The sequence below is a fragment of the Chinchilla lanigera genome, unplaced genomic scaffold (assembly GCF_000276665.1).
Source record: "Chinchilla lanigera isolate Chin_1 unplaced genomic scaffold, ChiLan1.0 scaffold00069, whole genome shotgun sequence".
In the NCBI taxonomy this organism is placed as follows: Eukaryota; Metazoa; Chordata; class Mammalia; order Rodentia; family Chinchillidae; genus Chinchilla; species Chinchilla lanigera.
Genome location: NW_004955470.1, coordinates 3,984,284 through 4,000,664, shown reverse-complemented (window position 1 = coordinate 4,000,664; position 16,381 = coordinate 3,984,284). Strand labels below are relative to the sequence as shown.

At 52.0% G+C, this 16,381-nt stretch overlaps 1 protein-coding gene across 13 annotated transcripts in view; it reads left to right on the top strand.

Annotated features, from left to right (window-relative positions):
* Kansl3 (KAT8 regulatory NSL complex subunit 3) overlaps positions 1 to 16,381 on the top strand; it is a 60,563-nt gene that overhangs the window by 35,992 nt on the left and 8,190 nt on the right. For 8 of the 13 annotated variants that reach the window (XR_001237010.1, XR_001237009.1, XM_013522717.1 and 5 more), the window contains 9 exons: positions 77 to 277; positions 445 to 601; positions 1,902 to 1,976; positions 3,149 to 3,316; positions 3,828 to 3,912; positions 4,291 to 4,421; positions 5,395 to 5,504; positions 5,860 to 6,082; positions 6,397 to 6,530. Coding sequence is in view for 11 of the 13 variants with exons in the window: in XM_013522717.1 (XP_013378171.1) it covers positions 77 to 277; positions 445 to 601; positions 1,902 to 1,976; positions 3,149 to 3,316; positions 3,828 to 3,912; positions 4,291 to 4,421; positions 5,395 to 5,504; positions 5,860 to 6,082; positions 6,397 to 6,530 (1,284 nt within the window). In the remaining 2 variants the exon portion in view is untranslated. Of the gene's footprint in view, positions 1 to 76; positions 278 to 444; positions 602 to 1,901; positions 1,977 to 3,148; positions 3,317 to 3,827; positions 3,913 to 4,290; positions 4,422 to 5,394; positions 5,505 to 5,859; positions 6,083 to 6,396; positions 6,531 to 10,678; positions 12,850 to 16,381 lie in introns of those variants that run through there. The other 5 variants (XM_005400676.2, XM_013522716.1, XM_005400679.2 and 2 more) reach the window with 5 other exon arrangements.

The window sequence follows — 16,381 nt, the reverse complement described above, 5'->3', positions numbered from 1 at the left end:
GGTCACACTTTGAGCTTTTGGGTGAATCCTCTTCTCCAGTGGTGGCCTCAACAGCTTTGCTTCCTTCTGACTCTAGGATGAAATCGTGGACTTCCTGACTGGTGTGCTCACTCGCACTGAGGGCCACGTGGGCTCAGAGCCCCGGGACCAGGACGCCGAGAAGAAGAAGAAGCCCCGCGACATGTCCCGCAGAGACCTGCCCTTCGAGGTCCCCGAGCGGGGCAGTCGGCCTGCTTCCCCAGCCGCCAAGCTGCCTGCCTCGCCCTCGGGCTCAGAGGTACCACAGGCAGGGAGGGGCCGCGGCCTGGGAATGAGGACCACATCTGTGGTTCCTTGGCTTCCCAGGGCTGCCTGGGAGTTTGCACGAGGGGAGTGCTGGAGGACACGCGGACAGTGGTGGCCCAGATGACACTGGCTCACCTCTTGGCTTCTCCCTCTACTCAGGATCTCTCCAGTGTGTCCAGCAGCCCCACCTCCAGTCCCAAGACCAAGGTGACCACAGTGACCTCTGCCCAGAAGTCTAGTCAGGTTGGGAGCTCTCAGCTGCTGAAGAGGCACATGCAGCGGACAGAAGCTGTGCTGACCCACAAACAAGCCCAAGGTACAGTCTCCTGGCCTGGGCACCCCAGGGCTTCTGCTTCTGAAGTTGATATCGTGAAGAGTTGGGAAGCACTTGGTCCACAGCTTTCTCCAGGGAGGTGTGAGAGGCAGCCTTTCCCCCATTCCTGTCCAGGCAGAATTAGGTTAAAATGAATCTCAAGGGTTGTGCCTTAGTGGGGCTTTCTGGTCCCTAGTTACAGCTTTTCTTGTGCAGGGAGAGTTGGGTTTATGAGCTGTATGTATGCTGGCCTAAGCTCTTCCATAGCACTCAGTGGGAAGCTGCGTCTTCATGTGCTGCAAGCTCTGCCAGCCTCACCTGCGGTCAGGGAGCTCTCCAGGTCATACCTGCAGGGTGACAGACTACGCACCAGATTCTAGTGGGGCTCGCGTGGTCTCATGTCCTTTCTTTGTATTGCTCTTGAAGAGTTAAGCTTCCTGTGGTGGGAATGATGGAAGTTGGCCGGGGTTCTCTGCACATAGGTTTTAGATGAGACTGGGAAACATTTGCATGGCTGGAATTAGTTTGGGGAGCTGCACAAAAGGGAGAATCTGGTGGGCGGGGAAAGCCGCAGCAACAGTGGTTCCCCACACACTGGTATCCAGGTGGGCGCCTTTTTGGCAGTGGTGTTTGATGGTATGTCCAAGAGCAGGTGCATTTGAGATTCTTGGGAATAGTCCCTGAGTAGAGGCAGCAGCCTGAGCTGGCTGTTGAGCAGAGGATGCCTCAGGCAGAGGAGGCTGACCTTGCCTACCCTGTGTGGCTTTTAGTGGAGCCCAGGCCTCTTGTAAGGTTGCTTGAAAAAATGGTGCTGACAGGAGCGGCTGTGTGAGTGGTGGGTGAAGGCGGAGTCAAGGCCCTGCGAGGGCATCCTGCGACCTGGCTGTTCCTGATGGTGGCCACAGCCACGCTGTAGGTGGGCGGTAACCCTGAGACATTCGATGACTCAGGCCAGCCATCTGCAGTCCTCTGGGCAGTGTGACAGTTGCGAACCCAAGGAGTTCTGGAAGGCTGATGGCTGAGTTGGGTTTGAAGCAGCAGTGGTGGGCAGGTGGGGACCAGCAGCTCACGTAAAAAGCCCTGGCCATGGGCCCTCTGGTGCCCTGGTTCACTGAGTCTCGGCGGTGGCTCAGGAGGCGCGTGTGTGTTGTCCTTGGTTTATGGAGATTCCATGGAGCTGCTTGCTCCGCGGCAGTGTGAAACCTCGGGAAGAGCTGGCCACTTCCATCTTTTTCTCACTCTTTCCCCTGTCCTCCTCTCCTTGGCTGGCTGTGATTCTGTAATTCTTTCTGATTCATTCCAGCACAGTTTGCTGCTTTTCTGAAACAAAACATGCTGGTGAGGAAAGCTCTTCCTCCCGGCACCTCCTGTCTTGTTGGTGAGTATTGCTCCTTCTCTCCTGCCTGTCCTCTGCTCTCTGCTCCTCTCCCCGCCTGTCCTCCATGTGTTCTGTATCCTCTGTAGTTTCTTTCTGCCACATTCTGTCTCCTGGTTCTTCGGGCAACTCCTTTTGCTTACGCAGTCAGTGGTCTCTGCTCTTTCCCCATTCTTTTTGCTTGCTCCTGGTAGTGTTTTGCTTTTCTCTCTCTTGCTGTGGTTCTCAACCCTGCTTCTCCTGTGTGTACCCATTGCCTGTGAGCCTGAGTTTCCTGGTCTGTCCTCTCCCTGCCTCTCTTCTGTTTCCATCCCGGCAGCTGCAAGCACACCAGCTGCTTCTCTGTGTGACACCTGTCACTCCTGTTCTCTGCCTACCTTCCTCCTCTGGTTGCAGCCAGCACACCTGTCCCTGGAGTTGTCCCTCAGCCGTTGACACCCTCACTGTGGCCCCAGGCCAGGAGCCCCTTCGTCTGCCCCTCCCCACCTCCCAGCCCTGTGTGCCTGTGCTGATAGGGATGGGGAACTTCTGATCCAGAGGAGGGAATGGCGGGGGCTGAAGAATAGCTTGAGTCTCACAAGCATGGCTTGGTGCACGATGAGTCTGTTGGAGTCAGTGGAGGGAGAAGCCTGAGTGCTAATAGCCCTGGCGCAGATGACCTGGGGACTAGATTGTGACAGGGGCCACTGCTACCCTGTTCCTGAGAGCCACCATGAAGGCCTGTTGCTTGTCCTCATGGCCTCCGTGTGTCAAGCAGGCCCCCAGCCTTGGGCTTTTAGGGGAGGGGGGATTCCTGAGAGCCGTGTGAAAACCCCTGCACAACACTGTGTGGCCTGCTCCTCTGCAGTGCTTTGTGCAGTGTTCACTGCCACCAGTGTAGGAATACGTAGGGAGGGCTTGCGACCAGAAGGTAGCAAGCACGTAGGAGGACTGTGGGGAGGCTCTAGCTATTGCCTCTGCTGGCCAGGGTTGGTGTCTTCCGTCCTCTTCACAAGGCCCCTTCCATGTAGCTCTAAGTCAGGGTGACAGGTGGCGTGGTACCATCTCCTGAGAAGGGCATGGAAGGGGTCACCACAGCGGGGCCTGAGCTGGGGCTGTGCAGTGAGTTCCCTCGTGTCCCCTTATGCAGTGTCATTTTTGGCTGTGGAGGAGCTCACGTGCACTCCATGTCTTAGTTCCCATTTCCTCAGAGCCAGCGGAGGAGGTGGAGAAGGAGGAGCTGAGGGTCCAGCTGAAGCGGCACCACCCCTCCAGCCCTCTTCCTGGTAGCAAGGCCTCCAAGCGGCCCAAGATCAAAGTGTCCCTCATCTCACAAGGGGATGTGGCCGGAGGGGCTCCAGAAGGTGAGTCTCAATAGAGGAACTAATATATATCAGGTACAGGTACAGATTCACTAGTGGATGTGATCACTGGGCATCTCTAACGTGTACCAATAGACTTAATTATGGAAAATACAAAGTGCTCAGAAGGTGAGCCTCGTGGCTATGAGAAGTAGTCTGGCTGTCCAGGCACAGAGCGCTGCCCTTGAAGGCGCCACCTCTGTGAGAGACTCGAGGGGGCACAGGGGCAGCGACCTCCAGGGACAGGAGTTGGAGTGTGAAGGGTGCTGAGGCCCACTTAGCACTGTGTACTGTATTTTGTTCTTTTTGGCTTCAGTGAATGATAAAATACTCTAGGAAGCTTCAAAAATGGAAAGGGAAGTGACGCCAACAGCCCTTGGGCTGACACGGCTGTTCTTTCTCCCTCCTGTAGGTTCCGTTCATAATACGGTATCTTGTGCTTAGCCTGGTTTACGGAATGTGGAAAGGTAGGGCCAAGCAGGACTGACTGTGACCTTAGGTTTCTGTTTTGCAGCTGCGGGAGGAAAGCCCATCACCATGACGCTGGGCCAGGCATCCGTGGGGACCAAGGAGCTCACCGGGCTTCTCACCACAGCCAAGTGAGTCGGCCATTGGGCTGTCTGGTCCTTGCTTTCCCTTCACTCCCGTCTGGCTCTTTGGTGCTTCAGGAAGTCGGTGGATTCCAGATTCTTCAGTCCTGGGAACATGACTATCTCTTAATTGGGACCTTTGTCTTTGATTTGGGTCCACTGAACGTTCACTGTTAGGTAGAGATTGCAGTGTCTTGCTGTAAGGACTGGTTCTCCAGGCCTGACTTTTAGGGCCAGAGACCAGCTTCAGGAATGGGTCAGAGAAACTGCGCGCTCTACTCTGTGTCCAGGGTTAAGAGTCTTGCCGGGCCTTCGTCAGCCCTCCCCTGTGTTGCTAGAGTCTGCTGCATGCTGACCCTTGGGTGACTGAGCTCCTGTTTGCTCCAGGTCAAATGCTTCTGAAGGTGGAGTTGCGGCCAGCCCCACCCCTGCAGGGGTCTCCAGCAGCACCTCTCCCAGTGCTCTGCACACACTCCAGAGCCGCTTGGTGGCCACGTCTCCTGGCAGCTCCCTCCCAGGTATCTTATCACCCAGTATCCCCCCAGCACATCATCTTGGTCTGCTACTGGCAGGGGGTCTTGGACAAGCCTCCTTGGAGTTGGCCCCTGGAGTTGGGCCATGATGTGGGTGGTCAGTGGTCATAGAGAGTGACAGGAAGCCAGAATCAGCTTCGGTGGAGGGAATTCCGTAATCTTAATATCTGTATTGAGCAAATGTCCCTGTCTTCAGGGGCTGTGTCCTCTCCTATAAGGACGGGGAATAGGGTTAGCGATGTCACTTGGTATTGAGCACTTGCCTAGCAGGTGCCAGGTCCTGGCTTCCATCACCAGCATGGGGATAGGGTTAGGGAGATACGGCTAAGAATGAGAAATAGCTTGTGGGTGATGCACGTTTTGGGTTGTATTTGGGGTTTTAAACACATCTGACAACGCAACTGGAAACACTGCTGTACTTGTCGCTAGCAAAATGAACTGCTTTCCTGCCTGTCCTGTCCCCCATTTTCTCTGAGCCCACCTGCACAGGGTGGTGGTCACCTGAGCCTACAGACTGGCACTACCACTTCCCCCTCCTTCAAGAAGACTCCCTGTTTGTGCCACAGCTGTGGGACTGTGTGCAGATGAAGTGTGAGTCAGGTGTCTACAAGCTGGTGGCCTTAAAAAACCCTTTCTCTTTGCTGGACTAAAGAAGGGACTTTAGATTTCTGAAGTGTAATTCAGGCACTCGTGGGTTTTCCCAGTGCTGTCCTGAATGTGGGACCACCTGGTGGGAACTCCCAAGTTTGGAGCAGGCTGAGATGTGCAGAGCAAATTCAAGGTTGCGTCTGTATGTTTCTTGCTGTGGCACCCCTTGTCATGCTGGTGGTGACCCTTCTGAGGGCAGGGAGTGTCTGTCCAAGGGCTCCCAGGTGTCTGGGGCTGGTGCGGCTGGACCATGTGGCTGCCCTGGGGGAACTGTGCGCAGTTTGCTGATGTTCATTGTGTCCTCTCCTAGGGGCAGCTTCAGCTAGCAGCCTCCTCCAAGGCCTCAGCTTCAGCCTGCAGGATATCAGCGGCAAGAGCTCCGGCCTCCCCACGAACCCCTCCTCGGGCCTGGCCGCGCAGGTGGGCTCTTACTTCTGCAGCACAGTTGGTTTTGGCAGAGTGGAGGGCCTGGAGTCAGTAGGTCGAGGACAGGCAGCTGAGAGCTGCCAGTGGGGAAGGTCCATCACTTACTGCGTGGCAAAGGGCAAGTTTCTTGGTCTCTGTGTCCTGTTACTTATTGGTAAAATGAGGTGATAATACTAGCTCTCTCCGAGTTGTGAGGATTAAAGATGATACATGCCAAGATCCTGGCAGACCTGGCCCTTGATGGGTACTCTGTGTGTGTCAGCCTTCAGCAGTTCGCTGTGGGCACTCCACACTGGGACACTGCTGCTGGATGTCAGCTTCTGACTGCTTGGGCTTGTGTGTCCCACAGGCCACCAGTGTGAAGCTGCCCACCCCCATGCAGAGCCTGGGTGCCATCACCACTGGCACCAGCACCCTTGTCCGTACCATTCCAGTGGCCACCACTCTCTCCTCCTTGGGCACCACCCCTGGTGGGAAGCCCACAGCCATCCACCAGCTTCTGACCAACGGAGGCCTCGCTAAGTTGGCAAGCAGCCTTCCTGGCCTGGCTCAGATCTCTAACCAAGCTTCAGGTGAGTCTTGTGAGAACATGGGGCCTGCAGATCCCTTCCCCTGGGAACTCCCATTTTGTGTGGGTGAGGTCTGAACCCAACTCTATGTCCTGGGATCACCCTCAGGTTCAGCTGTGTGGACTCAGCCCTAGAGAGGCTGCGGGGGTACAGGCTCTGTCCTGCTGCCTTCTGGAGTTGCTGACTGGGTGTGCAGGGCCCAGCTAGAGGAGTGGTGTGTCTCATGGGGAAAGTTCTCCTGGGGCAGAGAGTGGAGGCCATGACCAAAACCCCCATTCTCATCTTCCTCTCTCCCTCTTTCTCTTTCTGCCTCACAGGTCTGAAAGTCCCCACCACCATAACTCTGACACTCCGTGGCCAGCCAAGCAGGATCACCACACTGAGCCCCATGGGTTCGGGGCCAGGTGGGCCTGAGGAGCCCATGTCCCAGGCGCTGGCCTCCAGCTCACAGGTGAGTGCCCTGGAGACTAGGGAAGTTTGGGCAGCTAGCGGCCGACCAAAGGCGGCCAGCTGCAGCGCAGGCCAGCTACTCCAGTCAGCCGCTGGCCTGCAGTGCAACTGGCAGCAGACCAGATCAGATCCACTCGGGCTTTGTAGCTTTGCCTCTTGAGCAAGTCAAAGGCCAGTTTGAGTCTCCTCCTCTGTGACACTCCTGGGTTTCACGAAGATTAGATAGTAAATAACTGGAGTGCGTGGTGGTGGTGGCACCTGGCTGCTTACTCTTTTCCTTTTCTGCCTGTCCCAGTCCATTATTTATAGAGCTATGAGAGAGGCACTATTCAGGCCATTCTCTCTGCCTAACACCTTCCCAGGTCTTAGTGTTGGTTGCTGTCTTCTTAGGGCACAGCTAATCTCAGGAAGTCACCATCACTTCCTCTTACCCGTTCTGGTTTCCATGGTGACTAGTTGATGTTGGTTTGATTTTGTATTTTTTACTTAGGGTCTAACTAGGTAGCCAGGCTAGGCTTTACCTCCTGATCCTCTAGCCTCAGGCTCTCAGGTGTTGAAATTATAGGCATGTGCTTCCACCTTTTGCTCTAATATGACATTTTCAATAAAATGTTTGTAATCTTTAAAAAGTTCAGCCCAGTGGAGTAGAGCATGCTTTCCTCCAGAGTACACTGTTGAGCAGGGACCACTCTGTGTGGAGAGGGTGCTGTTCCTTCCCTCCAGACCACCCTACCTGGGTACTGCTAGCAGGTGACCGTTCTGAGCCGCTCCACAGGCCCTTGGTCTCATCTGCTTTAAGGGAAGATGCTGTACCGAGATGGATGCCTAATATTTATTCAGGTCATAGTGGCATCTTTTTGCAGGGGGCTGGAAGGGTTATTTTATTCCTTTTTCAACTGCAAAAGCAGTTGTGCTTGCTTTAAATTATTCAGTCACTGCAGAAAGAATTAATTAAAAATGAAAACTTAGCCGGGCGTGGTGGCGCATGCCTGTAATCCCAGCACTCGGGAGGCTGAGGCAGGAGGATCGTTGTGAGTTCAAGGCCAGCCTGGGCTACAAAGTGAGCTCAAGGCCAGCCTGAACTGCATAGCGAAACCCTGTTTCAAAAAGATAGATAGATAGATAGATAGATAGATAGATAGATAGATAGATAGATAGATAGATAATAAAATAAAATAAAATAAAATAAAATAAAATAAAAAGTTCCCGTCATGCTACTCCCAGAGATGACACCCACCAAAATGGTTGCTGTGGGTACTTGTAGAGTTTTCTTTTTGCACACAGTACATAATTTGGGGGGCAGGAAAGGGTTCCTTGGGTCTGAGTTATTTTGTAGCTAGCCTTTGTTTATAAGTCATGTTTGTGACATGCTTCTCTGTGGGTGACATAGAGGCCTGCCTACCTTTTCAGAGGCTGGCTAGTGTCCCACCGCACGGATTTAAGAAAGCGTGTCTCACCCCTCCTCCAGTGATACGGCAGTTGGGTTATGTTTTGTGTTTTGGTATAGTGTACAGCTTTGCTTGTGGTTCTTGTGACCTTCTGGAAGCTAGAGAGAGAGTAAGTGGAGGTATGGGCTTTAACCTCTGCCCAGCTGCTGGCTAACTGCCCTTTAAATGTTTGGTAATCTTTAGTTGTAGGTGGTGAGAATACCTGTTTTCTGTAATGTGCTTTTTTCCTGATTACTTCTGATATCATATGTCTTTTATGAATTGTTTGTCATATTCATTTGTTTGTTTTTTACTTTTTTGAGAAAGAATCTCACTGTGTAGTCCAGGCTGGCCTTGAATTCACTCTGTAGTCCAGGCTGGCCTGGTATTCATGGTAGTCCTCCTGCTTCAGCCTCCCAAGTGCTGGGATTACAGATGTGCACCAGGCCCAGCTATTTGGCATATTCTTTATTTAATATGTAGTGGTTTCTATTTCTGGATCTCCCATTATATGCACATTTAAAGTTTTCATATACTAAAGTGAAATGGGTAGTGTCTTATTTTTTCTCAAACTGTAATGCAGTTCGGTAGTATAGAAATGCTACTTTCCTTGGTGGTTTGGTGGAAATGACTCCAAGGCCACTGGGGCTCTTTTAGGCCATCTTGGCCTTTGCTGATGTCACAGTGATGCACAGCTAGAGCGCAGGTGCCTGGCCGTTGCACCTCGTCAGTGCCAGGTAGTCCTCCGCAGCCTGCTGGTCCTGGGGCCCTGGGCAATGCCGATAAGAGAGTAGAGCCTCATGTTCCCGGGCTAAATGAAGGCCTAGGATAAAGATCAAGTTTTGGCTTCTTCCTGATGGCGCTGACGTCAGGCTAGTTTGCCTGTGGTAAAGTGCAGATGATTGCTTGGAGGGTGTAGGACCTTTTCCTGCAGGCAAGGTGGTAACGCAGTTAAGGCTTCCAGTAGTCTCTGCAGTGTTCAGACTGCACACAGTGATACTGAGGACAGGCACTGAGGGGTGGGGCAGGCCATCCTTTTCCAGCTAGCTGTATGGTCTTGGGCAAATTGCCTCACCTCTCTGCACTTCGGTTTTCTAATCCAGTTCAGTGACTCTTGCAGGATTAGTAGGACCTCAGTGTCTCAGGCTTTGGAAACACAAATATTTGAAGATTGAAAAACCACCCATTTTTGGCATGTATGAGACAGTTGGAAATCTGAACTCTCACTTGATATTAAGGAATTGTTATTCTTTTTATGTGTGATAATGATACTGCATTTAAGTTTTAATCTTTTGTTATTTTGGGGTTACCTACTATAATATTTCTCCATGAAATGAACTTAAAAAGGATTGTAAGCTAGGTATAGTGGCATATGCCTGCATTCCCAGCTACTTAAGAGGCTGAGGCAGGAGGATCACAAATTGGAGGCTAGCATGGGCAACTTCGTGAAACCTGTCTCAAAATAAAAAGTAAAAGGGGTGAGGATGTAGCTTAGTGTCAGTGGTAGAGTGCCCGTGGGTTTGATCCCCCGGGGTACCAGAGAGAAAAGGAAGATGGTAAACATCAGCTAGACTTCTCTAAGGTCTATGAAAACTGGTTTCTGGCACTGATTAGTATTTATTCTGCATTTCCATAATGGGAATGGACCGTTGTGTGTGCTCACAGCTCGCAGGCTGCAGAGGGAAGAGGAGGAGTGCTGTGCTGGCATCAGTCCCGAGATGAATGAGTCCTTGCTCACTCACAGTCACAGTCACAGGCGCTCCTCTCTGACCTCCTGGCCATCCCTGACCTTGGCGAGCTGGGAGGCAGCCCCTCATGTTGTGGCCCGGGACAGTGGGCTCATGCAAGCTCGGACACACTTAACCAGCTGCTGGCTGCAGGTTCCTGGAGCTTTTGAGTGTCTGCCCTCTCCTTCCCATCTTTCCATCCTCCTTCCCTCTACTGCATCCTCTGAATTCCCAAGTGTGAAGTCCAGAAAAGTGGTAGAAGACTTGGTGAGAGCAGGTGCCCCGTCTACTTTACTTCCTTCTTTCTAAACCAGAGAGCTTCAGAGCTCTACACGATTTTTGGTTATTAGTTTTTGCAGTGCTGTGGATTGAATACAGGGCCTTGTGCATATTGAGCAAGGGCTGTATCCCTAAGTTGCACTCCTGGTCCCAAGGCTATTTTATGCCATTTTATGCTATTCTCCGCACACCTGCAGAGTGACTTAAGATTTTTTTTTTTTTTTTTTTTTGGCACTGGGAATCAGACTCTTCACCTTGCATTTGCCAGGCAGATGCTTGTGCTGCTGAGCTATATCCCTGTCCCAGAGTGACCTAAGAAACGATGTCACGACAGTTGGCAGAAATCTTTCCTTCAATCTGTCACTTTTTGTGACTCCTGGGTCTCCTTTCCTCTCTCATTTGTGAGAGCTGACTTTTGTGGCTGAGCACATAGTGTATCCTAGGTGCTTTCTGTGGGCTGATTCACTTATTCCTCACAACCATCTTGGGAAGTAGGTGCCTGTGTCCCGTTGGTGAGGAAAAGGAAGCTCACAGGGTCCGGGAGCTGCGTGTCCTTACAGTCACATGGCTGCCAAGCACGGATCCTTGTGCGTCTGGCTGCTCCGGTCGAGTCTGTCCTTTGGAATGCGGCCTCAGGATGGGGTGATGGGGTCAGAGGGTCGGGATGCGGAAGCCTGCAAAGCTCTGACCCTCGCTCATTGCCTCTCGCACCACAGCGTCTGCCTCCTGCACCCTGAAGATGCCGCTCGTGTGTCTCCTTACCAGGTTGGTGATGGTTGCCTCACAGTGGCTGTGGGCACTCGTGCATCCGCTGAGCTGTCCGAGCGTCGGGAGACCTCGTTATGGTAGTCGCTTTGCCTCTCTGCCAGCTGTGTTCAGGGTCAGGCCCCTGGGTCTCCAGCAACCATGTGGCCAAGTGACATGGCCCCTGCAAGGGAAGCAGCACCCTCCACATTGCACTGTGGTTCCCAGCACTCGTGGCCTCAGCGCAGATCTGGGACTCTTGGACCCGAGGCACTTCCTCCTCATGCTGGTGTACTTGACCTGCTCAGTGCATCTAACAGAGGAGCCTGCTTTCTGCAGTCCATCCTCGTGCCCGCCTGGAGGAGAGGGCCATGTCGTCCGGGGCTGCAGAGGATTGCAATCAGCCTGGCCTATTGGCAAGGTCAGATGGCTGTTGTGAACATCTCTCTTGCTTCATCAAGCGGCCAAGGAAACATCTTTAGAAACCGCACTGTGTACAGAGTAGCCTGCTAGGAATCCCAGAGGGAGGCCATGAAAACTGGCTGTGTCATCTTTCCGCCCCTTGTCCGTGCGAGGATGGGGGGAACAGCAGTCCCTGCAAGACGAGTGCAGGCCCCTCCCTCTTTTCATCCTGCTGTGGGCAGTTCCCGCACCCAGAGAGCCTGCGGTCCCAGAGGGGCTGAAGAGGAGGAACGAAGTGGCCCTGTGGCATGGACAGTTTGACCTTGGGGCTGTGTGACTGGCTCCCGAGGACGTGGTGTTGAGCTGGAAGTGAGAAGCAGAGCTTGCCAAGTGAGGGAAGCCCAGCCCCTGTCTCCGGTGCGGGGGTGAAGCAGGGCCAACAGCGAAGGCGATTCATTGGCCCAGAAGCTTGGGCCTCAGGACGGTGCTGCAGTGTTTGTGTCACACGACTTCTCTCTTCTTGCCTAGAACTGTGGAGTTTATGGTGTTTATTCTGTGCTGCGCTCGTGTGTCAGCCTGAGGAGGGCCATGGTCCTAGTGAAAGGCTCACTGGGGAGGGAGCGCTGGGACCCTCCTGACCTCTTCACAGGGCTTGTGTGCAATGTGGTATGGGATTTGGATCTGCACCTGGGCACCGATGCAGGCTCCCTTCCCTTTTATACTTAGACTGTTCCAGTCAGGGTGATAAAATAAGGCACGGGGAAAGCACCTTGAATGTGACTCTTCAGTCCAGGGTCCTGACCCACGGTGCGGCATACATCCAGGCCAGGCCAGCAGCTCAGTCCCAGAGCCTCGCCTGCGTGCTGGGCCATGCCAGAAGGAGGAAGCACACTGCGCTTGGTAGGCGCAGACAAGGCAGGTCGAGGGTGGATGTAGTAGGAGTGGAGGGGGTTCCCTAAACCCCAGGCCCCCTCCCTTGCCTCTTGCTCTGATTCACACAGAATTAGGCTTTATTTTTGCATTAGCTGGTAGGTTATTGTCTTCTGAAATTCAGAAGGCATCTAATAAATTTAAGGAAGATGAAATCTGAAAAGCATCGAGGGCTCAGGGTTGACAGCTTTACCGGTAGGATCGGAAGACACCAAAAGAGCAGAGAGGGCTAAGGCTGAGGCTCTGTAAAGAGGGCCCTGAACACCCCTTACGACAGCAGCACAGCCCAGACAATGCCGGGGGCTGCCTCTGACAGACGCTGACCCTGGTGGATAGGGACCAAAGAGCATCCTTTTGTGTTGTCCTGCTTTTGTGGTCAGTCCCCCATGCATCCCGAGGGCGACTGCTGAGGCCTGCACCGAACACCTTGAAGGCCTCGGAACTGCAGAGTGGGCTTTGAGAACAAGGACCTTCATCGTGGAGTGCAGGCCAGTGACGGAAGAGTTCGAAGTCTAGTGTTGCCCTGCAAAGGCCGCTCTCCTACGTCTCACAGTGTCTCCAGCTATCTTGCAGCAGGCTCAGAGGCCATAGCCTCAGAAGGTGATGCTCTTGGTGGAAAATGTAGAAGGATCAAGGCTTCAAATTCTTGGACAGCAGGTGTGTGTTGCTGCCCTGTAGGTGTCTTTGGGCTTTGGAAGAGGTCACTGAGGAGCAAAGACCTGCCCACAAGTGGTCATCAGAACAGTCGGCTGGAGCTGAGCCGCTGTGTTCTTAGCAAAAACAATTAAAAACACCAAAACCAACCCTTCCATTTCTTTTCGTTTGACTTCATGTTTGTTCTGGGTTCTACCCAGTTAGTGGGCACAAAAACAGCTAAGGTGACATTGTGATGCCAGTGATGGTCTCAGCAAGGTCAGATGCTGTGAGGTGTGGGTTCTGTGAAGTCGCTTTTTATCTGTGAGGAAACAGGCACGGAGAAGTCACAGCAGCAGTGGCGAGCCACGCTGGAACCCATGCAGTCTGACGGCTGCGCTGCTCTGCTCTGCGCTGGGGTCCTGCGATGGAGTCCAGCAATGCTGATGCACCTAGGAGATGGTGTCAGCTTGGGCTCAGTGTGACCCTTCTCAGTGGACCTGCACCAGGCCATGAGCAGCGGCAGTGGGGGTAGCTCCTGGCAGGCCTACGTGGGAGGTGGTGTCGTTTGTTTTTGATCCTAGGAAACTGGTGTCCCTTTGCATGTTCTGTACCTCTGCCTCTGCCTCAGTAAGTAAAGACTTAGAATGAGTGAATCCCAGCCTCCAGGTAGGTTGTGATCATGTGCAGACATTCCTTACCCCTTTCCTGCAGCTAGGTCGTTAAATGAACTGGTTGCTAAGTGAGGAGCTGCATATAGATATGTATTACAGTAGTGAGAACAAAAGTGGTCAAAGGAAACCCTGGTTTGATGACTTGGGTTTCATTTGCATAACTTGCCTGAAGTACTGTCATGTATATAACAGAACAGAAATCTACAGTACTGCACAGTGGGCTCAGCAAGAATGACAGTGCTGTAGAAGAAATGGCCGCACAGCTGCCTTGTGCATCTAAATGGGCGTCGTAAGTCCCAGCCAGCTGTAACCAGGTCGGTTGCTCAGTGAGGAGTGTCTGTAGCCTTCTCATCTGTAAATTCCCGGCCCCTGCGCTTGGCTTTGTCGACAGTCTGGTGGAGGCCAAGGCTGCAGGGAGGAGCCCTGCTTAATGCTTAGCATACTCCTTTCTTCTCCCTATCCCCCAGTCTCGCCAGTTCAGGAGCCCGGGCAAGAAAGCCAAGGCTTAGGGTGCGTAAATGACAGTTTTTTTCTTCAGGAGGGCAGGAACAGGGCCACAGAAACTGAGATGCAGCAAGCCTTCTCCTTTTCTAAGTGTACCTGTGTTGTAGTCGGGATTGATGGTTACAAGCGGCAGAAGCGCACTGTCCACACGGCTGGAACAGGAGCGTGCTCTCGGGTGCTCTGTGGATTGGAGCCTCCAGGTCTGCCCCGTGCCTCGTGTCCTCTGCTGACTCCAACCTGCAGGGTCCAGTGCTGTCAGGACCTGCCAGCCTGAGAACTGTGTGGATGGCTGGTGTCTGTTCAGATTCTGAAGAGCCCTCATTGCCTTGAACCACTGCGGGCCACTTAGCCTTCCTGCCCTGTCTGGAGGAGGCGCTCACGTGGTTCCTATTACCTTTCTAAGGAGTAAAAAGGCTAAAAACACACCCCGTGCACTGCTGTTGGGCTGATTAGACGGTGGTCGTGAAGAGGCCCGGCATACGCGCACCAAGTCCCCCACCTGCTGCTTGTGGCTCAGTCGTCTCAGTTACTTTTCTCATTGCTGAGAGAAAACACCTGACACCCAAAGTTACAGGAGGAAAGGTTAATTTAGCTCACAGTTTGTAGAAGGTTCAGTCCACAGTCGGCTGTTTCCAATAGTCGGTAGCAGCAGAAGACAGCAAAAGCAACAAGAGAAAGCTATGGACAGGCCTCTTTCTGTCCCTTACACTGTATGCAGGCTGGCCGCCCCAGGGCAGCTGTAGCACGCAGACGCTTAATCAGTCACAAACTCCAGATTCAGTCGCCTCTGAAAAGCGCCTCCCCCCATGACTGCATGATGCTTTCAGGATGCTTTGGGGGAAACATCCAGACACAAACCGTAACAGTAGTACAGCATCACAGTCAGGAACTGGTGTGCGTACAGTGTGTGTCACTGTACCCCTTGTGATCACCACCAAGTCACAGGACGTCCCCTCAGTACAGGATCTCCCTTGCACTGCCCCTCGATGGTCACTCCCCAGCCCATGCTGCCATTTCAGATCCGTAGCAACCGCCCATGCTGTGGCGTCTCTGAATAGTGCATAAATAGGGTCTTACAGTGCATAAATAGGGTCTTACAGTATCTGACCTTTTGAGGTTTTTCCCACCCATGTAATTCCCTTGATGTCCATCCAAGTTTTGCACATCCATAGTTCATTGTTTATTGCCGGATGGGGGTCATGACATGGTTACGTCTGTCACCTGGTGAGGGATGTTTTGATTGTTTTGGGGTTTTCTGTAGTTGGTCGCACCAGGAATTGAACCCAGGGCCTTTGTTCTGAGCTACATCCCCAGCGCCCCCACCTGTTTCTGAGGGAGTTTTACTGTCTTCTAGTTGCCCAAGGTGGGCTCAAACTTACAGTCCTTCCGCCTCATCCTCCCAGAGTTCTGGGATTACAGGCATATGCTCCCTGCTCAGCCTTGTTTCGAGTTTTGAACTATTATGGGAAAAAAAGCTGCCATGAGCTGTTATATACAGATTCTTGTGTTTTCATTTCTCCAGAACATAGACTTAGGAGTATAATTATTCCTATGATAAGTATTTAGGTTTTCAGAGGGTTTCTTTGTTGTTTGTATTTATTTACTTGGTTAAATTTTGTTCATTTGAGACAAGGTCTTACTGTGTGGATCAGGCTGGCCTTGAACTCTGTGTATCCCAGGCTAGCCTGGAACACACAGCAGTTCTTGTGCTTCAGCCTCCCAAGTGCTACAGCATGCCCGGCAGATTCTTACATATCCTTGATTTTCGGTCAAGTTACTCGATCATCGTTAGTTGTGGAATTGTCTCTCATTTCATCTCTGTTGTTGATTGTGCATTTCTGTTATTGGTGTATACACCTTCGGGACTCCTATATCTTTGGTGGATTGACCCATTTATTGTTACATAATGTCCCGCTCTGTCCCTGGTAATTTTTTTGCCCTGAAGGCTATTTTATCTGTGTTACCTTTGTTTGCTTTATTTTATGTTATTTACTTGTGCCTAAGGCCTTGTGCTTGCTAACTGTGCTTTACCACTGGGCTATGCACAGTCTCTCTTGCTTTCTCTCCTTTCTTTTTTTTTTTTTTTGTATCAGGAATCGAACTCAGGACCTTCCACTTGGCAGGCAGGCGGTGTACCTCTGAGCCATATCCCCAGCACCTCTTGCTTTCTTTTGATCAGTGTTTATATGATATTTTTTCCATTCTCTTCTTTCATTGTACCCGTATCATTACATTGGAAGTGACTGTCTTGTAGGCAGGCTGCATTTTGCATGTGATTTTTTTCCTCTGCCAATCTTTTAATTCATGTTTTTAGACTGTTCTATTATATGTAATTATAGATATGTTAGGGCTTAAGTCTGCCATTTTAGTTTTTGTTCTGTACTGTTTTCTTTTTCCTACCTTCATGAGTTATTAAACATTCTTTAGAATATAATTTTGATGTTTTATCCTTAGCATTTTTTGGGTGTTTCCTCAGTGGCTGCTATAAAGTTGTGTTTTGTTTTTTTGGGTACCAAGAATCGAACTCAGAAC